Source organism: Natrix helvetica (assembly GCF_964273705.1).
Source record: "Natrix helvetica genome assembly, chromosome: 1".
Taxonomy (NCBI): domain Eukaryota; kingdom Metazoa; phylum Chordata; class Lepidosauria; order Squamata; family Natricidae; genus Natrix; species Natrix helvetica.
Genome location: NC_138548.1, coordinates 192,365,744 through 192,392,530, shown reverse-complemented (window position 1 = coordinate 192,392,530; position 26,787 = coordinate 192,365,744). Strand labels below are relative to the sequence as shown.

At 45.8% G+C, this 26,787-nt stretch overlaps 1 protein-coding gene across 3 annotated transcripts in view; it reads left to right on the top strand.

Annotated features, from left to right (window-relative positions):
- The first annotated feature begins 1,534 nt into the window (after nucleotides 1-1,534).
- Nucleotides 1,535-26,787, top strand: part of ILVBL (ilvB acetolactate synthase like) — a 45,326-nt gene continuing 20,073 nt past the window's right edge. The window contains exons 1-7 of one of the 3 annotated variants that reach the window (XM_081936907.1): nucleotides 1,535-1,653; nucleotides 1,878-2,029; nucleotides 9,469-9,635; nucleotides 9,913-9,973; nucleotides 10,193-10,320; nucleotides 16,438-16,576; nucleotides 19,422-19,533. In XM_081936907.1, coding sequence (XP_081793033.1) covers nucleotides 9,510-9,635; nucleotides 9,913-9,973; nucleotides 10,193-10,320; nucleotides 16,438-16,576; nucleotides 19,422-19,533 — 566 coding nt within the window. In that variant the 5' untranslated portion in view covers nucleotides 1,535-1,653; nucleotides 1,878-2,029; nucleotides 9,469-9,509. Of the gene's footprint in view, nucleotides 1,665-1,877; nucleotides 2,030-9,468; nucleotides 9,636-9,912; nucleotides 10,115-10,192; nucleotides 10,321-16,437; nucleotides 16,577-19,421; nucleotides 19,534-26,787 lie in introns of all 3 variants that reach the window. The other 2 variants (XM_081936905.1, XM_081936906.1) reach the window with 2 other exon arrangements.

The window sequence follows — 26,787 nt, the reverse complement described above, 5'->3', positions numbered from 1 at the left end:
GTGCTGCAGGATTTGTAGACTTGTTTGCAAACTCTAGGGGGTGCTTATACGTAACTTCAAACATTTGCTAAGGGAACGCTCATAACCCGGGGATTACCTGTATTCCTTTTCCTATTCTATCTCCTATCCCTGTGATGGCGAACCAGTGGCACATGTAGGTTTATCTGTGGGCATGCGAGCCATTGCCCTAGCTCGTTCCAGCGTGCATGCGTGCATTGGCCAACTGATTTTCGGCAGGTTCTGCCCATGCTCCCCTTCCCTTCCCAGGAGTCTCCATGTGATGCCAGAGAAGTACAGGGCTCACACGGAGGCTCTGGGAGGGTGTTTTCGGACTCCATGGGGGCAGGGGAGGCTGTTTTTGCCCTCCCCAGGCTCCTAGAAAGCCTCTGGAGCCTGGGGAGGGCGAAAAACAGGCCTACCAGGCCAGGGGTAGGTTCCTATACAAGTTGGTATTGGTTCGCTGTGCGTGCACTTTGCCACAATTCCAGTATTGGTTCGGCCAAACCGGGAGCAACCCACCTCTGTATTGGGCTCACTGGAAGTTGAGAAACGATCCGTTTCCGCCATCCGGAGGGCCTCTGGGGGAGGGGGGGCGTTTTCTGTTTCCAGCCTCCGGAGGCTTCAATGAGGCCTGCTAGGCCCAGAACGGGGCATGGGGGAGGGTGGGGGGTGCATGCGCATGCACAGGGGTGGGATTGAATTATGGGTGTGGGCACGCATGCATGCAATAGCTTTTGGCATCTGAGGGAAAAAAGGTTCCCCATCACTATCCTATCCTTCCCATCTAATTTCACCTGTTCAGGATTGAGGGTGGGGAGTTAGGAAGTTGGAATAATTATTCATGTTGGAATAAAAATCCCATCCAGTTTCAAGATGGGAAATAGGTGGTGGAAATAAAATGGAGGATGATTGGAAAGGACTGTTTATTGATGAGCAGAACCAACCACAGCCTGCAATTCTGGAATAGCTGACAAATTAATATGATGAGTTCAAGGATTTTTATACAGTTTACAGTATTTTGTAATTTTGAGGTTTGCTTTGTGTGCTTGTATTATTTGATTGGTAGTGGGTTAATTATATTATGTTTTAAAGGTCATGTCCTGTCCTCCTTAAATCCATCAACTGGAGCTGAAGGTGTTCTGTTTGTGAATAGATTGGCCTGGATTTCTTAATGGGCACAAAATCTCCATGTGGGGCGCTTCCCAACATGTAACCCCCGAAAATCTTGCCGTACAGTTTATTCTGCGTGCCAAACACCTCAACAGCCCTGGAGAAGGTTGTGAACCGCGTTGTGGGTCAAGCATAAAGTAGGTGTCCCCAACCTGTGGTCCACGGCCCAGTATAGAGCCGCGGGCTAATCAACATTGGGCCGCGTCCGGCTGGTGCGCGCGCCTATGTGCGCTCGACCACGGTGTTCACGGCCCCACTCGCGCTCGATGTCGCGGCCAGAAAATCATCCCCCCCTTTCCCCCACCCGGGTCGCCAACCCGGAAAGGTTGGGAACTCTGTCCTAAAGCCATGGTGAGCTACGCTTTGTTTATGCCGCAAACTGAAAGTCATCTGCCGCAGCCTTTTGAAGCAGGAACACTGCTGACCAGCAGAGCCAGATAGTGATGTTCTGGCCTTATCTGAGGCCCTTCCTGTCGCAGTGGGGTGGGTTTCGTGTGATTTTTATTTTTCGAGGCCGGAAGCACCTGGATTTTCAGCGGCCCTTGGCCACTCTATTTTGTAGTCGAGCGATCCCGGCCTGGGAAGACACTGCAGCCGGCCTTCCGGGGGCGGAGAAACGGCGTGCAAAATCGCCTGGCCGCCGCTATGCAACCGAGTCGATGAGTGGCAGTAACGGCTGCCAATCAAGTTGCCAGTTCTTTCTCTAGGTCTAGATGCCGGCGGGGCGAAAGGGGTGTGCGCCGGAGGAGGCGGTGCCGGCCTCACACCTTTATCCACACAACGAATCCGCCCGCTACCTCCCATTCCTCCGCCAATCACCCGGTGCCTGCTTTCTCCAGTTTCCGTCGTTCCTGGCTTGGTAAGTTGAAGGCTTCGAATGTCACTCACTTTTCCAGAATCGGGTGCCGAACTGGAGATGGGAAGGTGGAGGGAAAGCCACCCTTAGACTTTCGTGGTTAGCGTGGCACTTTTTCAAGAGTTTGAATTCCATACTCAATATCGCAGTGGAATTTGCACCCCGCGAGTGACCTCCTCTGCCACATGGGCGTTTTTCCATTCCTCCGGCGGTGGAATTGCCACTCTTTGCAGAGACGCATGATGCCAACTGCTTCCCTGCCTTTCATAGTCCTTCAGTTTTCCACCAGACACGATGTTTCCAGCAAGACTGGTCGGAGAAATGCCGAGTCAATTGATTTTATAAGTTGAGCTTCTAGGCAGGCAGCCAATTCCGCGGAGAGAGAGAGGTAGAAGTGAGAAAAGGTAGGATGAGCTTTGTTCTGGGCAAGTTGACAAATACTCCCAGTTAAAAAAACTATCATCATAGTGGATTCAGATGCTCAGTGGCAGTGGTCATGGCCCATTGACAAATTGAATTGTTTCATAGATGAATTTATTCCTGCTTTCTGACCGATGAAGTGTGGTTTAAGGATACGATATAGTAATTCATGCTAAAGTGTCAGGTGAGAAGAATCAGGATCACTGGTTGTTCTAGTTAAGGTTTATTGCTCAAGCCTATAAACAAGAATTTGTCAACTAAGATCAGCACTAAATTGGCACTAGATAAGAGTTAATGAAATTTTGGGTGAGTAGGAATTTATTTGGATGAATGTGGGAAGTACAATAAGTGCTCCAGAGTGATTCCTCTCTTGACTTTGCTCTCAAGCTCTGCCTCTTCTATAAGAAGTTTGTTATGGCATATATCAAAATGTATTTAGCTCTAATCACCATTGATCTGGTCTGCTGTAACATTACTGTCTTTGGATATGACTTGCAGGCAACAGGTGGTATAAATTGCAATGGCTTGACTCCTAGTAGATTAACTAGTAAGCCAGGTGTTGAAGCTAATGATTGACAAGAGACTTACATGCCCAATTCAGAGAGCTGATAGTTAGGTTTAAAACTGCTTATGAAGCTTCCCTACACTTTGTGCACAATTATTAGGCAAGTTGTATTTTTGAGGACTAATTTTATTATTGAATAACTACAGTGCTCTCAGTCAATCCAAAATGTTAATAAACCTCAAACTTGAATAATTAAGGAAGTAAAAGGAAGCTTTTGGCTTTAAATAAAACATATTTTTCCGTATCACTCATTTATTTTCATCTGTTAAAGTGAAAAAAAAACAACTCAAAATTTACAAATAAACATTTCTGACATTTTTTAAAAAAAATCAGTTACGTATATACCACCCTTCTCTTCAATAAGTCATAAGCCTATTCAGGGAGTTTGTCAGTTTCTTGATCTGTTAACCATCAACTTTTTGTGCAGCAAAACCACAGTCTCCCAAACACTCTTCAGAGAAGTATATTGTTTTCCTTCACTGTAAACCACCCTTTTAAGAAGGCCCTACAAGTTTTCAATAGGGATTAGGTCAGGTGAGGAAGGGGGCCATGCTATTATTCTTTCCTCTTTAAAGCCTTTACTGGCTAGCCAGGCAGTACTTCGAATCATGCGATGGAGCAGTGTCCTGTTTAAAAATCATGGTCGTCTTGAAAGATACAGACTTCTTCCTGTACTACTGCTTGAAGAAATTGTCTTCTAAAAACTGGAAGTAGATTTGGGAGTTGACTTTGAGGCAATCTTCAACGCCAAAAGGTCCAACAGCTCATCTTTAATACCAGCCCATACCAGTACCCCACCTCCATCTTGCTGGCATCTGAGTTGAAATGGAGCTCTGTGCCCATTACTGATCCACTCACTGGCCATTCATCTGATCCGTCAAGAGTCACTCTCATCTCATCGGTCCATAAAATCTTTGAAAAACTTATCTTCAGATACTTCTTGGCCTAGTCTTATTCTTAATGTTAGGGTTCCAAAAAACACCCACAATGAAATAAAATTCCAAGGCAATAAATTTCTCAAAAATTCCACTTTATTAGAGATGTCATGTTGGCACATGGCTTCCAAAACTGACTCTTATCATGTTTCCCTGAAAATAAGACCCTGTCATATTTTTTGCCACCAAAAAAGGCACCAGGTCCTTTTGTGGGGGTGATGTCATCCACTGACTCACCTCACTTGCATGCGTCACCCTGGCCTCCTTTTCGTGTCAGAAGTTTTCAGGAACTTCTGTGGCTGGCAAGGCCTTCCTGATTGATCAGAAGCTGTTATTGGCTGCAGAGACCTTTAGGAAAGCCTTGTCAGCCTTGCTGGCTGCAGAAGAAATGGGCCGGCAAGGCAGGTGATGGGATGTGCGATGCCTGGCTGCAACTGTCCGAAGGTAAGTAGTAGGACAGCTCCACAAACACCCCCCATCTCCTGTCTAGCTTAATTTATAGCTATGCACCCTGGAATGGGTGGGATCTTAATAAGGACTTATTTTGGGGGGTGAGACTTATATTGGGCGGACGTGTAAAAATCAAGCTAGGACTTACCGTATTTTTCGCCCTATAAGATGTACTTTTTTACTCCCAAAAAGAGGGTGAAAATCTGAGTGCGTCTTATAAGCCGAATGTAGCCACCTGGGTCCACTGTTCCCTCTAAGGTGCGCGGCAACAAAACACCACGCAGCAGTTTCCAACTGCCGCGCGGTGTTTTGTACTGTCACAGGCGCCGGAGGCTGGGGTGCTAGAACTGGCCGCCCGCAAAGGACCTCCCCGGACTTGTTTTGGTGAGCGCGGAGTGACTGACTCTAGTTCAGCAAAGCAAGCCCGGGGAGGTCCTTTGTGGGCGGCCAATCCTAGCTGCTTGCGCCCGGCGCTGCGGCTAAAATAAACCCTCAAAGCCCCTGCCACTACTGGAATATCTGCTGCCGCCTCCTCCTCCTCTAACAGCACCACATTTGCTGCCCGATGCTGCGGCAGATTTCCTGACAGTGAGAAGTGAAGCCGCCAAAGCTCCTGCCAAAGCTCCCGGGGTGCAAGGGTCTTGCAACTTGACAGCTTTAAGACTTCCATGCTTCAATGCCAGAGTTCCTGACCCAACATTTTGGTTACTAAGCAGGAGTGTTGTTAAGTGATACTATATAACACTTTTAATTAAGCGGGTACCTTGAATAAACATAACTTTGAGTTTTAAATAATACTGATTTTGTTGTTGTCTTAGGTGACACCTGTGAAAAAAATTCAGGTGCTGCTCAGGCATAAAAATGTGCCGCTCAAATACTATACTTTTCTGCTCACACTGAAAAAAAATTAGAGGGAACATTGCCTGGGTCATCTAAAAATGTGGGACATAAAATTGTTCTTAAACTGCTGTTAACTTTATACAGTTGATATAAAATATTTTACTACAGTATTTGGTTCAGAATCTTTTTTTTCTAGATTTTCCTCCTTTAAAATTGGGTGTGTCTTATATTCCGGAGCGTCTTATAGGGCGAAAAATACGGTACTTTCGGGGTAGGTTGTATTTTCAGGGAAACGCGGTATGTGTCTTGTTCAGAGGTGATCGGGTTTCAGCCTCCCTTACCATGCTCATTCTCTGAGCACTGAGCACCTTATACTTCGGGGCACTTCTGGTAGGTTGCAGTTCTGGAATGTGACAGCACTGGAGGATAATGGGTTCCTGGTAGCTTCACCTTTCATTCTTCTCAAATCTTTGGCAGTTAATTTGCATATTTTTTCTCAACTTGTTTCTTGCGACCCTGTTGACTATTTGCAACAAAACGCCTGATGGTTCTGTGATCACGCCCCAATATCTTAGCAATTTCAAGAGTGCTACATCCTTCTGAAAGACTTTTTACAATTTTTGACTTTTCAGAGTCAGTTAAATCTCTTCTTTGGCCCATTTTGCCTGAGGAAAAGAAGTTGCCTAATAATTATGCACACCTTGATATAGGGTGTTGATCTCCTTAGGCCACACCCTCCCTCATTACACAAATACACCTCATCTGATTTGTTTATATATACTAAGCCTATGATAGCAAACCTATAGCAATCGTGCCACAGGTGGCACGCGGAGCCATATCTGCCGCCATATAAGCCGTCAACTCCAGCGCGCATGTGCATGCCAGCCAGCTGATTTTCGACCTTCTGGAGGGCCGGGGGAGGCTATTTTCGCTCTCCCCAGGTTTCAGGAAAGCCTCCAGGGCCTGGGGAGGGCGAAAAACGGGCCCATGGAACCTACTGGAAGTTTGGAAATGATCCATTTCCAGCTTCCTGGGGGCTGGGAGAGGCTGTTTTCGCCCCCCCCAGGCTTCAAAAAAGCCTCCGGATCCTGGGGAGGGCACAAAACAGGCCCAACGGGCCTACCGGAAGCTTGAAGGTGGAAAATATGCATGCAAATGATGATATGGTCAAAACCTGCCTAATAATTGTGCACACAGTGTAGATACTTCCAACAATTTTTTTCAGAGTTGAACTTGTTCATCCAGTGCAGTCAATCAAAAGATGGCCTGTTGTGGCCCCAATGTGTATCATGGCCCTAACTTTATGAATATTTATTAGGATTTTATAAATAAGTCAGCACTGTTTTATTTCAGTGTATGTTCAGCTCTTGGTTTAATTTAGCTTAAAGGCATTTATGATGTTTAAAAAACTGATAATTTTTGATGATATTGTAATTGTTTATATTTAGATTTTTTTTTAACTTTATGTGCCACTCATCTCACTATTGGTATTAATTCTGTGCAGTTTACAATATAATAAAAAGGCAATATAAAACATAAAAAAATTTAAAATTTTGATTTGCATGTACTCATCTGGAGTTCCATCTGGATTGGGATGATTTATTGTAAAAGCATTGTAAAAACAAAGGTGGCATTTTTGATCAGAGAGCAGGAAAGAAGAGGAAGGATTAACGGCCACCTGGATACATGAAGGTATCTGAAAATGTAACCTGGGAAGAACACTATATTGCCAGAAGCCTTAGATAACCCTATACAGCAACAGAATTTAACATATTCAATTTGAAATAATCTGTTCAATCTTTGACGGTTGACCTTTCATTCTATTTTATTTTCTCTAATTGCTAGGAAATCATTATGAATTGCAATGTAGTATAGGTCTTTTCATAAAGAGGGGAGACTAATGGTTTACTTGATCCCAGAGGCTGAAGGGCAGGGTGAGAAATATATTGCTTAACTAGGGAAATCAAGTTTTTCTGAAATGAAGAAATGTTAAGATAACAATAATGAGAGAGTGACAACTCCCATGCTTCACAGAGATCTAAGTTCATAATTTGCAAAATGGAGTTGTGCAATTTGAGTTGCATTAAAGAATCAACAGAAAATTGATTTGGTAATTCAAGAAGTTAATATTGTAAGTAGATGGGAGCAGAATGTCAGTGCAAAATTGGTACAAATGCTGCATGTGGAGGGGTGCAATTTCCTAGATGCAATTCATGACTTAGCTTGATCAGTATTTTGTTTCTAGAATGGCTTGGGGTATGAACAATGCATAAATGAAGAGGAAATAACCACATTGCTGAAAGTAGTTATTCCTGTCACTGGCTGGTAGCTGAAACTTTGGCTTTCAATGGTTGGGCAACTATATCCTGTATAAACAAATATTACAGGGCAGCTGAACACTGGCTGCCTAAATAAGATTTTAAGTTACCTTCCTGGGTCATACCAAAGTTGTCAGGGTTCCAAGTAACACTTAACCAAGTAAGACTCTGACGCAGGGTCCTCAAAGATCCACTTTATTAGCGATGTCATATTGGCATACATGGGAAAAGCCAAATCTGAAAGCTCCCAGGTTTTCCCCACCCAAAAGAAAGTCTAAAGTCCTTTCCCCTGCACCCACATGTTGATCACATGGTCTAATCAATCCACTGTCCCAACTGGAGATGCCACTCCAGATGCAGGCTGAATGTCCTTCACTCTCAGAAAAAGAATGTTGTTACGGCTAAATAACTCTACCAGTCCATGCAACCCCCCCCCCCCGCTCCCACTTTCCTACAGCACTAAGTGTGGCAGCTTTGAATATCCAAAGAAAAGATGGCCTCCAGGGATGACAAAAGCTTTATTTACCTCTAAAACTTTGACTATTTTCCATTACAATTATCATATGCATGTATTTGATAAGTCAGAAATTTTGATTTGGTGAAAAGAATAAGGTTCTACATTTAGGCAACAAAAACGAAATGCACAAGTACAGAATAGGTGGTACCTTGCTCAACAGTAGTAACTGTGAAAGGGATCTTGGGAGTCCTAGTGGACAACCATTTAAATATGAGCCAGCCGTGTGCAGCAGCTGCCAAAAAAGCCAACACAGTTCTAGGCTGCATCAACAGAGGGATATAATCAAGATCACATGAAGTGTTAATACCTCTTTATAATGCCTTGCTAAGGCCACATTTGGAATACTGTATTCAGTTTTAGTCACCACGATGTAGAAAAGATGTGGAGACTCTAGAAAGAGTGCAGAGAAGAGCAACAAAGATGATTAGGGGACTGGAGATTAAAACATGAAGAACGGTTGCAGGAACTGGATATGTCTAGTTTAATAGAAAGAAGGACATGGGGAGACATGATAGCAGTGTTCCAATATCTCAGGGGTTGCCACAAAGAAGAGGGAGTCAAACTATTTTCCAAGGCACCTGAGGGTAGAACAAGAAGCAATGGGTGGAAACTAATCAAGGAGAGAAGCAACTTAGAACTGAGGAGAAATTTCCTGACAATTAGAACAATTAATCAGTGGAACAGCTTGCCTCCAGAAGTTGTGAATACCCCAACACTGGAAGTCTTTAAGAAGATGTTGGATAGCCATTTGTCTGAAATGGTATAGGGTTTCCTGCCTGGCAGGGGGTTGGACTGGAAGACCCCCAAGGTCCCTTCCAACTCTGCTATTGTATTGTATTATTGTATTGATTTAAATACTTCTTTGTCAATATTTTAATTCAACCCTTATAGATCTCAAGTAAAATATTGGATGGCCAGAATTTTGCTCTAGATTCACCTTTCTGCGGCTGATGATGAACAAATTAAAAACGACAACTTTTAACCATTTCTGCTCTTGAGTAATAAAAGAAATATATGAGCCTACATTTGCCTAATTTGGTTTACTTATTTACCGCCTTCATAAATGGATGCTGCTTCCTTTCTTAGGTCTATGTTATTTCTACTCTCCCCACAGTATTCCATTGTGACTTAGAGCAACTCAGCAAGTCATGCTAGAAGTTCACTTGCCTACCGTTTTAGTACAATGCAGGCTATCTTAGACAAAGTGTTATTATATAATAGCATTATTTACAGTATTTATATTTACTTATTTTTTGTCTATAATTTGAATGGCATCTGAAATTAACTACAATTTTAATTAACTACAATTTTTAAAGCCATTTAGTATGGCTTAAAAATCTGCTGCATGAAATATATAGCTAATGGAATGCCATTTCTGTGTCTGTTTCCTTTTTCAGAACTGTAGCGTATCCCTAGCTGATGCTGAATAAATCTCACCATGGTAGCTGAAATCTTAGGCCTGGAAAGCTCCTCAATATGGGTTCTGGCACTGTTGGGAACTTTTACAGTAACTGTTCTTGGACTGGTGCACAAACTAGGACTGATTTATCAATTCTGGCATCAGGTAAAGTCATTGTACAATAGAATTGTGAAATAAAACATCTGGAATAGTATGTATTCAATGCATCCTCAGTGGAGGCTGTATTCTTGAAAAAAAAATTCAGATAATGAAATATTTTTAGCAGGTAGCTTTTAAGAGAAAATAATAAATTAAAACTATTCCTAGTTTTTATATATCTGCAGGTCATTCCTCTGGCTCTATATTAGAGAGAATTGTGGCAACCAGATTTTTGTTGTATGACATGTTAGATAGCATCAACATGTGTCCTTATCCTTTTTAGGTGGACCCTAAAAGTACCCGGCATGGTGGAGAGATAGTGGCAGAGGTGCTAAAAGCTCATGGTGTGCATTACTTGTTCACGCTTGTGGGTGGACACATCTCCCCCATTTTGGTGGCTAGTGAAAAATTGGGCATTCGTGTTGTGGACACAAGGCATGAGGTGACTGCTGTATTTGCAGCAGATGCAGTGGCCAGACTCTCAGGTATTGCTTTGTACTACTTTTTTCTGTGGGAGGAATACACAGACCCAATGACACTTTGTTTGAACTTTTCTGTTGCAGGAACAGTGGGAGTTGCTGCAGTGACAGCAGGACCTGGAGTAACAAATACTGTGACAGCTATGAAAAATGCCCAAATGGCAGAATCTCCTGTGTTGCTGATTGGAGGGGCAGCAAGCACATTGCAGAAGGTAAGCTGTTCCTGCCACTGGCTCTGAAGTTTGAAAAAAAAAACAAAGGGCAGTTTGCTAATATTGCTCATTTATTTTGTTAGATACATAAGCTTTCTCCATAATGGTGGAGGTATCATCCAGACTGGGTTGACATCTTCCGCTCACTGATAGGACTGACTCTGATGACACACCCCTGTTGCCTGGCAGACCCACCCAGCTTTCAACTCACTCCCTCAGTGAGGATGGATGCGTTACCCAGTTGCTCCATAGCAAAGTTCAAATATTGAAATAAGTACTATATCTGGAATTAATCGTTTGACTGCATAAAGAGCTGTTTAAGGGCCCATGCCTTGCTGGGGCGGCTCATTTATGCCTGCAGCCCCTAGGGGGTGGCATATGTCTCTCTCTTGAGATGCTGGTGACAAAAAGAATCAGCGACTGCCTAATTACCTGGTAGAGCGCCGTGCTTTACCACAAGCACCTGACAAGCAGCTATTCAGACAAGTAGCTATTTAAATTGACTAAAATCTTTATTGACACCTCAGAGGCTTGTGAGACTTAGGTTGCCAGGGAAACGAGCCACACAGTGCTTTAAGTGCTCCGCCATTCCCCTTTAGGGTCGAGTGGTGAACCGTGTCTTTAAACAGTGCTACAGAGCGCCCGCACTGCCTTTCAATTACCAGGCTTGTCGGAGCTTCAAGCTGCTGTTCCTTGGTGTCGGTTGAGATCCACTGCTAGAAAAACAGCCGTGGAGCAACAGGATAGCGATTAAACACCTTTGCTGTCCATTTGCCTCAGCTCGGTTTAGAAACCTCTAGGAACCGTTAAAAAAGGCGCCAAGCACCATTTTGCAGCCTAGGCTTCTCGGAGTTTCAAAATGGTGGCTGGAATAGCTCCGAGACCTGAGGAGATCGCTGGTGGCTTGTCTGAGCCAGAGGGCAGCCCACAGAGTGTGGCAGGGAACCCAGAAACTGACCAGGTACCTTCCACTTCAGCATATTCTAGAGTGGGTACCAGCAAATCCCACAGGAAGGGTGGCAAGGTGACTGCAAAGTCCTCCAGGTCCAAAAAGACCTCCAAATCTGCCTCTAGGTATGAGAAACAGAGGGATAAGGTGCTGGAAAAAAATTATAAAAAGGCCAGTAACCAGAAAACACCTGCCTCATTACCACCTGACAGGAGACTCAATTCCTCAGCCTCCCTTGATCTTAGGCTGCCTATTGATACTGCTGGAATCGGGGGGTCTGTGCAGGACCTACACAATTCATCCCACCAAGGGAACTTTATCTTACTCTTAGGGCTGGATAGGGCAGATTTTGCCTTCCCATCTACATCACAGGGCTTCCGCCCAGATTCTATTAATCCAATGTACATGCCTATGTGCATGCCAGACATGCAAGATATAATAGCAAATGCCATTGAAAAAGGCATAGCAGCAGGATTACAGCAGAGGCAGAATACCCCTGCGTGTGGGTCTTCTACACGTACAGCGGGGACATTGGACACCGCACCTGAGCTACGCGTGGGTCCTCCACACGTACAGTGGGGGTAATGCACCTTAACCTGGCTCGATGTCACCTGCACCTGCCCATGATGGCGTCGCATTGATACCAGAGAAAGGTGAGATTAGGGAGGCTGATCTGTCTGAGGATGAGGGCATGGCACCTGACCAGCCCGCCTTCTCAGGGCTCTTTCAGTCCTCCCTCTTCAAATCCTTTTTGTTTAAGGTAAAAACATCAGCCAACTTTGGGGCTAAGGCGGCTGCCGCACCTCTAAGTAGAACAGGCTGTGTCAGCGGAGACTCTTTTTTCAGATAACACAGTCTCTACGCCCAAAATATTTGTGGATTTAGTCCAGCGCCAATGGGCTTCTCCTACATCTGGACCCATGTCGTCCATGGACAAAAAGTTGTTTAATGTGGACAAAGATCTGGCTCAGATCCTACAGGCCCCGACTGTAGATGCTCCGGTTACTGCATTGTATACATCGGCTAACTTCCCAGGGGCCCCAGAGGATGCTGTGAAACCTGAAGATAAAAGAGCGGACCTTACCTTGCAGCGGGGTCACCAGGCCGCAGCATGGGCCATCAGAGAGTCTACCACAGCATCTTTTTTCACCAGGTCCTGCTTGCTTTGGCTGCAAGATCTTCAGCAGTGTATCCCCATTGCGGACGTCAGACCTTAATAAGGTGGTAGCGGTGGTCCAATTTATCTCGGACACCCCCCAGACTTCAGCCAGATTCGCGGCCTGGGCCATGTCATCGGTGGCCACCCACTGGTTGCGCCAATGGTAGGTGGATGTCCGCCATAAGTGGTGCCTGGCTCCCTTTAAGGGCAGTTCATTGTTTGGGGAGTCATTTGAACCGTTCCTGATAGAAAATAAGAACAAAAGGAAGGTGCTCCCCAGGGCCTACAGGAAAGGGTTTTCCCATACGGCTCTCTACCCGAGGCGTTCGGCCTTTCGAAACCCATTCTTCAACACTTCCTTTCGGAATCCAGACTATGGTTTGTCCTTATGGGGCTCCAACTACAGACCCTCGGGGTTTAGACAGCAGGATGGATACACCCCCAGGCAGAGGCAACAGTATGACCGGAACCAACCAGGCAGGTAGTCCAAACAACTTTTCTGCGGTGGCGGAGGTTGCTCCTATCGCCGGAACTAAGTTCCAGGGGACTGACCCACCCATTGGTAGCCGGCTGGCCTTTTTCGCAGACCAGTGGGATGTTATAACTTCGGATGAGTGGGTCAGGCAAACGATCAGGAATGGGCTCTCCCTCGAGTTTCTCTCCAACCCTCCCAGGTTTTTCCAAACTTGCCCAGTCTCCAGAAACCTGGCTAAATAGGCCCTCATGCAGGAGGCAATCCAGCACCTGCTGGACATCAGGGCTATTCAGCCAGTGCCTAAACAACAACAGGGACTGGGCTTTTATTATTTACTGTTTGTAATCCCCAAAGCCTTGGGTGGCTGGAGAGCCATTCTCGACTTGAAGAGATTGAACCGATTCATAAAATATAAGAGGTTCAAGATGCATTCCTTACAATAAATCTTGGGAGGCATTAGACACGGAGATTATCTCACCTTCATTGATTAACTGAAACCTACCTTCATATCCCAATTTCTCCATCTCATAGACAACATCTTAGGTTTTATTACTTCGGCCATTGCTATCAATATAGGGCCTTGCCCTTTGGACTCTCCTCTGCCCCTAGGGTCTTTACTAAAATTTTGGTGGCACTGGCAGCTTATCTCAGAGAGATACCCATAAGGCTGTAGTGCTATTTAGATGATATTCTCGTTCAATCTAGGTCTGAATATCAGGCTCTCGGGGATCTGGAAGTCACTATACGTACGTTGCAGGTCCATGGGTTTTCAATCAACATTCCCAAGAGCCATTTAATGCCTACCACCAGGCTGGTTCATCTAGGGGTTCTGATTGACACTTGCCAATGCAGAGTATTCCTATCTACAGAGCGACAGGCTACCCTAAGGGAGTTGGCTTGAGAGGTAGCCAGGGAACGACGGGTATCACTGGCCAAATTGTCCTGCTTCCTGGGTACCATGGTGTGTGCAATAGGTATTGTGCCTTGGGCGCGGTTGCATACCAGGGATCTACAATGGTGTGTTTTACCCTTTCAGAGAAAAGCATTGAGCTGTTCCCTGGCCAAGATCAACCTTCCCGCGGAGGTCACACATTTTCTCCTCTAGTGGAGATCCCCAGCCATCACCAGGGAAATTTTTTCAAGGCACCGGAAAGATGTAATACTCACAACAGATGCCAGTCTGCTAGGCTGGGGGGCCCATCTCCAGTCAAGGATGGCGCAGGGCCTGTGGAGCAGGAGGACCGGAGTCACAGTATAAACTGGTTGGAGTCACGAGCGGTCCACCTGGCTCTGCGACAGTTCCACCGTACTGTGACTGGCAAACATATTCTTGTCCTAATGGACAACATATCAACAAAGGCCCACATAAACAGGCTGGGGGAGACCAGGTCCAAGTCTCTAATGCAGGAGGCCAGCCAAATAGGCTCATGGGCCGAAAGGAACCTGTTATCCATACCCACGGAGCACATCTCAGGGGTGGCGAACGTGCAGGCTGACTGCCTCAGCTGGACCCTTGTGGACAATGCAGAGTGGCACCTGCACCTATCGATCTTCCAGGACATTGTGGACCACTTTGGCCTTCCGATGATTGATCTGTTTGCCACCCCTCACAACTCTCAGCTCCTGCAGTTCCACTCGAGGTTCCCATTGCAGTGGGCAAAGGGGGTTGATGCCCTCCGCTACAGTTGGCCTCATGGTCTCTTATATGCATTTCCTCCTCTACCCATCCTGCTGAGAGTGATCCAGAAAATCTTGGAAGAAAAAGCAGAGGTTGTGCTGTGTCAGTCCCCACTGACCCCGTCGGCCCTGGTTCGCCGACCTTCAGACCCTATCAGTGGACAGGCCCTGGAGGATCCCTTGGGACAGGATCTCCCTCAGCCAGGAGTCGCTGGAGCACCCAGAACCTCAGTGGCTCCAGCTGACCGCCTGGCACTTGAGCGGAGTGTCCTGAGGGAGGATAAATTCTCCTCCACAGTCATCTGGACAATTCAAGCTGCTAGAAGGCCATCCACAGAGCTAATATATGACTATACCTGGTGTATGTTCTGCTCCTAGTGCGATGGTAAGAACATTCTACCACTCAGGGCAACTATTGCACAGGTCCTGGACTTTCTCCAGAATGGTCTGGATAGGGGGTTGTCTCCTAATACCCTTAGGAGATAAGTAGTGGCTATCACCTCGATGCTGACTTGCAGGAAACGTCAGTCATTAACTCAGCACCCAACAGTTAGGCGGTTCTTAAGAGGGCAACTAACCTCAAACCGCCCCAGGTACATAGGTATCCCACATGGGATCTTCCTAAAGTTCTTGATGCACTCACCACTAGTCCATTCAAACCTTTACTCAAGGTGTCTTTAAGGTTTCTTACGCTAAAGATAACCTTTTTGATAGCCATCACCTCTGCTAGGCGTATATCAGAACTGCAAGCCCTCTCATCCCGAGAGGACCTTTGTATATTTCACCAGGACCGGGTGGTGCTACAGCTAGATCCCTCCTTCATCCCCAACGTGTGCTCCTGCTTTCATCAGGCCCAGGAAATTATTCTTCCAAACTTCTGTCCAGAGCCAGCTCATCCACTGGAGAGGAAGTGGCACACTTTGGACGTGAGATGAGATCTACCTAAAGATCTACCTGAAAAGGACCTTGTCTTTCAGAAAATTTGAAGCACTATTTGTATCATTCCAGCCGGCCTCTATGGGGCAGAAGGTCACTGCCCCAACACTTGGTAGGTGGTTGAGTGCCTGCATTGCCACGACATATCAGGCTCAATCTATGACACCTTCTGGAAAAATAACTGCCCACTCTACCAGGAGTGCAGCAACTTCCGCCGCTTGGGCCATGCAAGCATCTTTGGCTGAGATCTGCAGAGCGGCCACATGAACTTCCCTGTCTCCTTTTATAAGAAACTATAAAATAGATTCCTTTGCATTGGCTGACACAGCCTTCGGCCACAGGGTGCTACAAGCTGTACATAGAGCGGGGACATCCTCAGACCAGTTATGAAGCCTCCCGAGGGACAATTCCAGCTTGCGTACATCCCAGTGTGGATGATACTTCCACCACTATGGAGAAAGGGCGTTGGTACTTACCTGATACGCCTCTTCTCATAGGGTGGAGGTATCATCCAGCCCCTCCCAAAGATTAGGTATTACAGTGGACTCTCGTCAAGAGTGTGCTGTTTGGCATTGACACGAATTTCGTTGAGGGGTAACGCATCAAGTCTGACATAACTCCTTCACTGAAAGCTGGGTCTGCCTAGTGACAGGGACGTGGCTTAACAGTTGTCATCAGACTCAGTCCTATCAGTGAGCGGATGATGTCAACCCAGTCTGGATGAACCTATGAGAAGAGGTGTATCAGGTAAGTACCAACACCCTTTCTCCCACAATCTGAATTAGCTTTTGCACAGCATTTGTGTGGTAAACAAGCCACTTTTTATAATTATTTGGGTACCTGATGGTAAAATCAGCTATTTCTATGTGAAATGACTATAAGAGTGGGCTTTCAGTTTTTTCTCTCCATTCTTCTTCTCAGGGCCGAGGAGCTCTCCAAGATATTGACCAATTATCTCTATTCAAGCCACTCTGCAAATTCTGTGCTTCAGTGAACACCGTCAAAGATATTGCTCCTGTGCTGCGAAAAGCAATTGCTGTTGCCCAAAGTAATACTCCAGGTATGTCCTTGTTCTACTGACTTGGAATTAATCTGTCCTATTTGCCCATAATTACAGTTTTTGAGCAAAGGGGTAGCTTGATAGGAGTGATTGCTGGAATAAATGTTTGCTAGGATGTTTGATTTACTTTTCTTTCTGCTTTCGTTACCTATCTTGGAAATCAGGAAGACCAGTGCCATTGTTACATACCGGTACAAACAAAAACAAAGTAAAATTTCAAGAACTTACCCATAGCAACTTGGAGATGCTTTGAAGAGATACATCTTTTATTTTAGCATAGCACTTTTTATTTCTGAATTGTACCCACTCCCAGCAATGTGTTGCCCAATATTTGAAAAACAGCTGGGTCTGAGGATTGTAGCACACCTTTTACACATCTCCTTGGTTCTTAATCTTCCCATTTAATCCTCAGAAGTAGACTCTCAACAAGTCTGAAGACATTGTTTGTGTATTTGGAAGGAAACTACCTTTCTTTAGTACATTGAAGTTTGGTTTCAAGACAATCTTCCCTCTCTTCTGTTGTAAAATCGCTTCAGTGGCTTTATGCCATACCTTAGAAGATCAGATACAAAGAAACTCCATAGCTACCCAACAGAATATTCCTACTTTCAAAACTAACATTTCTGGAATTTCTTGGATTTGGAGGCATTGGGCAACTACTGTCTGGTCTCCAGCCTTTGAACATGTATAACATTGGTGAAGATTGTCTAATGGAAGACAGACCAAGTGTTTTAGCAGTTTTGTGATAAGAATGGTCATGATCTTGGCAGGAAAGTGTGCTTACTTAATGTTTACTGAAGATAAAAGATATTCCATCACTATTGTGTTTCCCCCAAAATAAGACCCAACCAGAAAATAAGCCCTAGCATGATTTTTTAGAATGCTCCTAATATAAGTCCCAGTTAAGATTGTCAACCCTTGTGGGATGGGCATGCCAGCACAGGAGGCGACAAGCACATGGAAGCCAACAGTGTCTGTCTACTGCCTCCAGCTGCTGGCCAATGCACTCTGGGGCTGCGCAACCTGTACAGTGCAGGTGAGTTCAAGTGCTGGGACTGCCGGCCTGGCCCTCAAAGCAACAGACAAAGGCAGTGGTGCTGGGGGCAGGTATGCGATCTGGCTGCCGGATGCGACGCGTGGCAAGCAAAGGGAGGAAGTGGGCAGCTGGCCCCAGGAGACTCATTCTGTCTGTGCAGCGGAGCTGGAGGATTATGTTGGACAGTGGGGTCAAGCCCGCAGGGCCTGCATTCCCTCGCTTCATCTGTTCAGTGGTAGTGCTGCACAATTTCATCAACAAGATTGCCAACAGAGATGCCGAGAAGAAGGAGGGGCAGGAAAAGGAGAATAAGTAGGAGAGGAAAGATGACAAGAAAAAGGAGAAGGAAAAAAGTGAAGCCAAGAAGAGAAGGAGGAGAAGACGTAGTATTAGTAACCAGGTTTTCTGTTTGCAATTAAAAGCATTAAATTGCACCAGGCTGCTCTGGCTGAAGGTTCTTTCCTGTCAGTGGCTTGGGAGGGACCGAGAGTCAGATGAGTTCATGGCTGCCTGAAATGTGCTTGCAGTGGCTGCTGGTGCCACTCACAGCAGTCCCAGTTGCTGCAAGTGAATGGCGAGTGTGTCAGAAGCAAAAAGTGGAACTCACCTGCCATCCCTTGCAGAAGGCGGTGAAATAAAAGAAGAGCCACACTCCTTTCAGGAAAATGCGAGGAGGCCTTTCAATAGCATGTCAAGCCGGGTGTTATTCAGATCACGTCCCAGCGTGTTTTGGAAGGGAGAAGTTGCAGCTGCTATTGCAGGATTTATTTTTTAAAAAGAGAGAGTGCATGCTCGGCCCTCCACCAACCATCCTTGAATACCATTGATCCTTATCTAACTCTAAGTGGGTACCCAGCATTCAGGGATGGCAGTGTGGTTCCACTTCGCCTCTAGTCAGGCAGAGAGTCTGGATATAACAAACACAACACATGCATACACATGAGGGTGAGCAGCTCTTTTCCAAAGGAAGGGTGGCTCTTCTTTACATTTCGCCACCTTCTACAATGCAAGGGATTGTGGGTGAGTTCCGCATTTCGCTTTCGACACACTCATCACTTGCTTGCAGAGTGTGCTGGCCAAGGGGCTGCTGGGCTGTGGCTGCTGCCAAACACTGTTGGCCCCTGTGTGCTCATCTTCTATTGTACGCACACTGGGGGGGGGGGCGGGATATCGCTGGACTGATCACCCTGATACCATGTTTCCCCGAAAATAAGTCTTAATGCGTCTTTTGGAGCAAAAAAAAAAAAACCAAAAAACCCCGGGTCTTATTTTCGGGAAAACATGGTAATATGAAAAAACAATGTGATTATAAATGTTTTGTTTGCTTGGTAACAAATAATAAAGATTGGATGTTCAATTGTCTGATCCAATGATCAAAAGGTTTTAAGTACTGAAGAAATTAAACAAAGTATGTATTATTGTTTGACTTTTTAATAGCTTTATTTGGTCATCTTGCTTCACAGAAGATGCTAAAATTGACTTTTCTGTATAAATAATAATAGATGGTTCTTAACAATTGAGAGCTATTGTTATTGCCAAAAAATCAAATATTCCATCAGTGATAATTTTTAGAACAGTATGTGGGAGCTGGTAAATTGTTTAAGACAGTAGGAATAAATGCTCATTGAATGGAAACCATATTTTTCTAGCATGTTGAAATGGTAAAATGGATTGTTTGTTTACCAGCCACCTCATGGTCAAGTGACTCTTTAAGACATAATAGTGCTATATAAGATATGGTTATTCCTTTAACTACAGATTTTTCTTTTAACATTTTATCTTCCACTAAAGCCTTTGTTAATCTTACAGGCCCTGTGTTTGTAGAGTTTCCTTTGGATATTCTATATCCTTATCATTTGGTTGAGAGAGAGATATTTAGGAATGTTTTCCCCAAGAACCTGAAAGGAAAGGCCTTGACCTGGTGAGTTCTGAGTTTTCGCTATCAGGAAAGATTTTAATGGATCAGTTGGCTCAAAGAAAGCCCAATGATAAATTGTTGCAGTATAGAAAATGAATGGGAAGTTCTTTAATATGTGCATTAGATGCTGCTATGGAATATTTTTTGTCATATATATGCATGCATACATACATCTACACATACTGTATCTGATCATTTCTGGATTTTGTTTCTGATTGTTCAGGGAAAGTATGAAAAAAGACTAAGACAATTCCAGGTATCCTAGATTATTTTTTCTTAGATGTTTTTAAAATTAGATTTTACAGACAATCTCTTTACACCAGGTATCCCCAACCCCTGGGCCGCAGCCGTTTTGGTGAAGGGGGAGGGGTTTCAGGAGGCAAATAATGCTGTATTCAGTGTATAAGATGCACCCAGATTTTCATCCTCTTTTTTGAGGGAAAAAGGTGTGTCTTATACGCTGAAAAATATGGTAGATTTTTGTGGTCTGTTGTAAGGTGAGCTACAGGTAGGCTAGATTCAAAATTCCAGTAGCAGAAGCTGAGCATGCAGCAGCTATTTTGTTCCAGTTGCAAAGGACTCAAATTAATTTCCAGGTTATTCAGGCTGTTGCTCTATAACAGTGATGGTTAACCTTTTCGGTGCCGAGTGCCCAAAGTTCGTGCACTCCCCGCGAATGCATGTGTGTGTGCCCCAATCCCCAAAATACAATGCGAGCACACCCACCCAAGCATGCGCCCGCATTCCCTGCGCATTCCCCCCGTGCATATGCCCCGCCTCCCTCTTGGCTTCCAGCAGCAGGCTTTTCAAGCCCAAAACAGGGTGCCGGGGGGGGAGGGAACGGGACCCTTGTGATCTCCACAGTTTCTCCCCAGCACGCACAGACTTTCTCCTCCATTCATTCTTCCTGTGCCTTCCCCGATTTGACCCGTTTCTCCTCAGCACGCCCAGGCTATCTCCTCCATTCCTGCTTCCCCGAACTCAACAGTTTCTGCCCAGTGCGCCCAGCCTTTCTCCTCCATTCCTGCCTCTCCGATCTGAGAGGTTTCTTCCCAGTGCGCAGAAGCTTTCTCCTCAATTCCTGCCTCCCGTGCCTTTCCCGATCTACAGAGATTGGTGAAGGCCCCGTGGCAGCAGAGTCCCGAATACCAGCTGGCCAGCGGAGGCACATGCGTATGTACGTTGGAGCTGGGCTGGGTGACGGCTGGCGTGCCCGCAGAGAGGACTCTGCTTACCACCTGTGGCACATGTGCCATAGGTTCGCCATCATGGCTCTATAACTTTAAATCAGAATTTGATAATTTTGTAAGCACCAAAAGCACTTTTTTATTGGATTTATGTAATAAATCTTAGCTCACTATAATTTACATGCTTCCTAATCTTGCAAAAATAATTACTGCTATCTTATTATTACTGTCAAATCTCTCCTTTAGGCCAAAGATTTGCAGTATGGCCATATATGATCCCTGCATTCTGATTTTATGTTTTATCATCTAAATCTTTTTTATATCTTGTATATATTGTACTGAGAATATCTTCCTGCTATTTAATAATGGATTCTTGACTGTATCCAACCCAATAGAATATTAAACAGAATAATAAAATAACAGAGTTGCAAGGAACCTTGGAGGTCTTTTAGTCCAACCCTTTGTTCAAGCCATTTCAGACAAATGGCTGTCCAGTCTCTTTTTAAAAACCTCCAGTGATGGAGCATCCACAATTTCTGAAGGCAATCAGTTCCACTGGTTTATTTTTTCCACTGTCCGGAAATTTCTTCTAGGTTCTAGATTTCTTCTCTCCTTTTCCAACCATTGCTTCTAGTCTTGCCTACTGGTGTTTTGGAAAATAGTTTCCCCTCCCTCTTTTTCTGAGTTAGATTCAACAACGTCGTCCATCAAGTGGAAGCAGAGGCGCAAATCCAAGAGCTGAAACAAGCCGGAAGACCAATGAAATACCTTATTTGGGAGTTTCAGAGGCTGGCTGGAAAACTAAGAGGCTGGCCAGAATGACTCCTTCAAGCAGGCCCTGGATCCCGAGTTCAGAAAGGCGTGTGGCATCCGGTGTGTGTGTGCGCTGGACCACATCCAGATGTGGTATAACACTGCGGTCATCTTGGATCATGCGCTCCACCCCCACCGCAAGCCAACCACTGAGAAAGCAGCCAGGAGACCCCTAGGTCGCCAAGCCCAGGTCAAGAAAGCTGAAATGCCTACCCAAAATCGGCTGGAGCTATCAAGTGCTACCAGTGTGGTCAACATGGGCACCGGGCATCAGAATACCTAGCCCCGGCCCCAATCCCACAGGTGCGCACTCCAGCCATAAGTGGTACAAAGAGGACCCCGCGAAAACCACCCGATAAGAGTTGCCTCGCCAACCAAGCTGACAAAGTTCCTCTCCTGCCCGAAGAAGCAGAGGAACCTCCAGACAGTGGAGCCCCTCCAAGTCCAGTAGGGTAAAACAGCAGTGATGACAACCCAATGGTAAGTGCAACCATCCGGCCCTTTGCCATCAAAGCCAAAATTATAGTGTCCGGGATGGGGGTAGAAGGGGAAGTAGAGGCAGTCATTGACACGGGCAGCTCCCGGTGTTTAATTAGCCTTTCCATAGTGGAGCAGCTGGGCATATGCACAAGATCCCTAGCCCACCCCATCCACTTTGAGCAAGTCGATAGGACGCTGATCGGTAGGATCCCCGCCAAGCTAATAATGGAGCTTGTGAGACTTTAGATAAGGCGTCACTGGGAGCTCCTCAGATTCATCGTAGTGCCAAAAATGAATTAATCGATTATCTTGGAGCTTGCATGGCTAGACAAGTGGGGACCCACTATAAAGTGGGAGGATGGCTACCGAAAGTTAACTATTGGCGTCAGGCCATTACCTCCAATGAGGCTAGATCGCCACCTAGTGACCACAACCCCCAACGAGGCAGATGGTCCCTAAACCACAGCCCCTATGTCAGATGGGCTGCCAGGCAGTCAGCAAATACCAAAGGAATACAAAGACTTGGATGGGGTTTTCAGAGAGGAAAATTGTAACCATCTCCCCCCTCATCGACCAACTGACTGCGCGATAGAATTTGTGCCTGGGGCAAAGCTACCTAAGCTTAAGATGTACTCCATGACCCCTAAGGAAATGGCGGAGCTAAAGAAATACATCGATACCAATTTAAAGTGGGGTTTTATCCAACCTGCCAAATCCAAGGTAGCTGTCCCCATCCTCTTTTTTAAAGGGAAAAAAGTGTGTGTGTGTGGGGGGGAGAGGCTGTGTGTGGACTTTCGTGGAATTAACGCTGTCTTACCCTCTACCGTTTATGAATGACATGTTGAATCAACTGTCCAAGGGCAAGGTGTTCACAAAATTGAACTTAAGAGATGAGTATTACCGCATACAAATCCGGGAATGGGACAAGTGGAAGACTGCTTTCAACTGCCCCCTTGGTAGCTTCCAATTCAAAGTCATGCTGTTTGGCTTGCAAGGAGCCCCTGCCATCTTCATGCAATTAATAAATGAGGTGCTGCATGAGCATCTTTACAAGGAGGTTCTCATTTATTTTGACAATATTCTCATCTTTACCGAGATCCAGGAAGAACATGTAAAGCTGGTGCGGCAAGTTTTGAAGAAACTCCTCGCCGCCAAGCTTTAGGCAAAGCTATCAAAATGTGATTTCCACAAAAACTCCCTGGATTACCTCAGATATCGATCTCCAATGTGGGGAACATTGACACCTTTCTGCAAGAACTGAGGATTAGGTTTGAAGACGACTCCCAAGCCATGCTGGCTGAGGCCGAAATCTGTGAACTCAAACAGAATGGCAGAACCGCCAAGAATATGTCCATGAATTTTGAAAGGTAGCAGGCAAGCTTCAACAGTGGCTGGAGAGACTGCTGGTTTACTTTTTCAAAGAGGGCTTAGCCCATGGACTGCTTCATGCGTCTGTTTACTGAGGAGTCCCCAACAAGTATTGGTATTGGATTGCTGTGGAGCTTGAACTGAAGCAATTTAAGAAGTGTAGAGTCCCCAAACAAAAGCCAAAGAAAAGCCAAGACAAACAGCAATTCAGCAGACAATATGGTACGTCAGTTGCGCTCCTTTCTGAATCGGGATGCTCTGTGCACAGTCACTCATGCCCTCGTCCTTTCTCGCCTGGACTACTGCAATGCTCTCTACATGGGGCTGCCCTTGAAGAGCACCCGGAGGCTTCAGCTGGTCCAGAATGCGGCCACGCGGGTTGTCATGGGGGTACCTAGGTGCTCCCATGTTACACCCCTTTTAGGCAGCCTGCACTGGTTGCCGGTTGTTTTCCGGGTGCGATTCAAGGTATTAATTATGACCTTTAAAGCACCCCATGGCTTAGGCCCAGGGTACCTGCGAGACCACCTACTGCCACCAGTATCCTCCCACTGTCCAGTACGATCCCACAGAGTTGGCCTCCTCAGGGTGCCGTCGGCCAGGCAGTGTCGGCTGGTGATCCCCAGGGGGAGAGCCTTCTCTGTGGGAGTGCCTTCCCTCTGGAATGAGCTGCCCCCGGAGCTTCGCATAATCCCTGACCTCCGGTCCTTCCGATGCGCCCTAAAAAGTTGGCTTTTCCAGCAAGCCGACCTGGCCTGTTAATTTTAACTTATTTTAAATGTATTGTTTTCTTTTTAATTCGGTTTGTTTTTTTGGATATGAATTTAATCTTTTTTAACTTTTGGGATGTGTGTTTTTTAATGTTTTACGCCGCCCTGAGTCCTTTTGGAGAAGGGCGGCATATAAATCCAAATAAACTAAACTAAACTAAACTAAACTCCTGCACCAGCAGCACAATCACCCCCAGCAGAGCCAGAGACCGCTCATCAAGTGCTTCCATTGTAGCCAGCAGGGCTACCGAGTGGCTGAGTGCCTAGCTCCAGCTCCCCAATCTAGGGGGGAATGTGCCTGAGGCTGCCAAACTGAAGAGACCCCAACAGAAGGCACAAGAGAAAGGAAAGCTTGCCAGCCATCGAGGTCTCTCCCATTCCAAACGAGTGGGAGGGAACTCTGACCCAGGATTTCCAGCAGCCTATTCCCCATGACAGTGAGAACAAGGGCAGAGATGACCCAATAGTAAGGGAAGTCATCCACCCCCTTGCCATCCCCTTGCCATCCCCTTGCCATCCCCGTGAAAATCATAGTGCCAAAAACTGGGGTCCAGGGTAAGATCGATGCCCTAAAAATGACGCAAGCTGTACTTGCAGCATGATTCTATTAGGTTGTTGGCAGATAGTTCTAAAACTAGGCATCACAGCTAAAAAAACTGCCCTGGCCCATTAGATTTGAACAAGTTGATAGGCCTTAATAAGAGGAGCTCCCACCATGCTCCTAACCGAACGGACACAATTAAAAATGGGCCACCACTGAGAAATTATCCGGTTTATACTGGCGCCAAAAATGACGGAAGCAGTCATCTTAGGACTGTCCTGATTAGACAAATGGCATCCTACCACCTCTCCTTCCCACCAGCAACCCTGGAAGGGGAGCTGCCCAGCACCCAAAAAACAGCAACTGAAATGAGAGATTGAAAGCCACAACAGAACAGCTACCAGGGAACCCCCCAAATTCCCAAGGAATACTGGGACTTAGCAGGAGTTTTCAGCGAGACAGAATGTGATATGCTACCTGCCCCCCCCCCGTCCCTCTGATTGCGGGCGCCAAGCTACCCAAACCAAAACTAGGCATCCCCGAGTCCCTTCGGGGAGAGGGGGTGGCCTAGAAATCAAATCAAATAAATAAATAAAATAAAACTGTACTCCATGACACCTAGGGAAATGAAAGAACTAAGGGAGTACATTGAGAAGAACATAGCCAGAGGGTTTATACAGTAGTGCCAGTACTGTTCAAAAAAAAAAAAAAAAGATGGGACAATGAGATTATGCTTTGATTTTAGAGGGATCAACAACATCTGCGTGAAAGACATGTATCCTCTTCTCCTTAATGAAAGACATGCTGGCTCACGTGGCAAAGGGGAAAATCTTTACCAAGCTAGACCTGCATTAGACATATTACCGAGTAAGAATTAAAAAGGAAACTTTTAAATTCTTACCCGATTAAGTGGAAAACAGATTTCAACTGCCCACTAGGAAGCTACCAATTTAAGGTGGTGCCTTTTGGCCTCCAAGGGGCACCTGCGGTGTTCATACATTTGATCAATAAGATTGCTGCATGAGCACCTATATAAAGGGGTCCTTGTGTACTTAGATGACATCCTCATCTTCACTGAGACCATGGAGGAGCACGCTAAATTGGTTCGCCAAGTATTTAAAAAACCTCTAGCAGCCAACCTATATGCCAGTGATGGCGAACCTTTTTTGGCTCGCGTGCCACAAGGGGGGGGACGCAGGGGGGTCGTGTGCGGGCGTGCCGCACCCATAATGCAATGCGTGACCCCCCCAGGTGCATGCGCGCACAACGTACGACCCCCCCATATTTACATGCTTTTTTTGCCCTCCTCAGGCTCCAGAGGCTTTATAGGGGCCTGGGGAGGGCGAAAAGAGCCTCCCCCGCCCCCCCCGGAGGCCCTCCGGAGGCTTCAGGGAACGTCCGGAGGCTTCCCTGAAGCCTTCAGAACGCTTAAAACGACCCTCCGCTGCCCTTCACAGTGGTAGCATACAATAATGTGGTACATAGCAGCACAGGGCTTCTCCCGTTCTAAATAACCACAGGAATGGAGTTTGCCCCCATGAGCTTCCCCAAGAGCCACCCTCTTCCTTGACCCTCACCAAATGGATGGAGTCAGTGAGGAAAGTGTGGGGAAACATGAAGTGGTCTCTCAACAAGGCTGCAAAAACCCACAAAGGCCAAGCAGACAAGCACTGATTTCCTCAACCACCATTCCAAATTGGAGACAGGGTTTACCTCTCCACCAAATACTTGAAGCTAAAAGTGCCTTGCAGGAAGTTAGGCCCAAAATTTCAAGGCCCTTTCCCTTTTGTATGAATCGTTAACCCTGTTACTGAATAACTAAAATTTCACTGCCTACTAGGGAATATGAATCCAGTTTTTCATAGCAATCTGCTGAGACTGGTAATAAGATCTCAGTTGAGGCCAGTAGCCAGGCAACTCCAAAAATTGTAGCGCAAGAACAAACCCATTACAAAGTAAAAAAAAATTTTAGACTCCAGATTGTATAAGAGAAAACTAGTACAGTGGAAGGGATGTCCGCTTTCAGAAGCTAACTGGGTAAAAAGTAAGGATGTGAAAGTGCATCAGTTAGCTAAAAAATTCCATGATAAATGCCCTC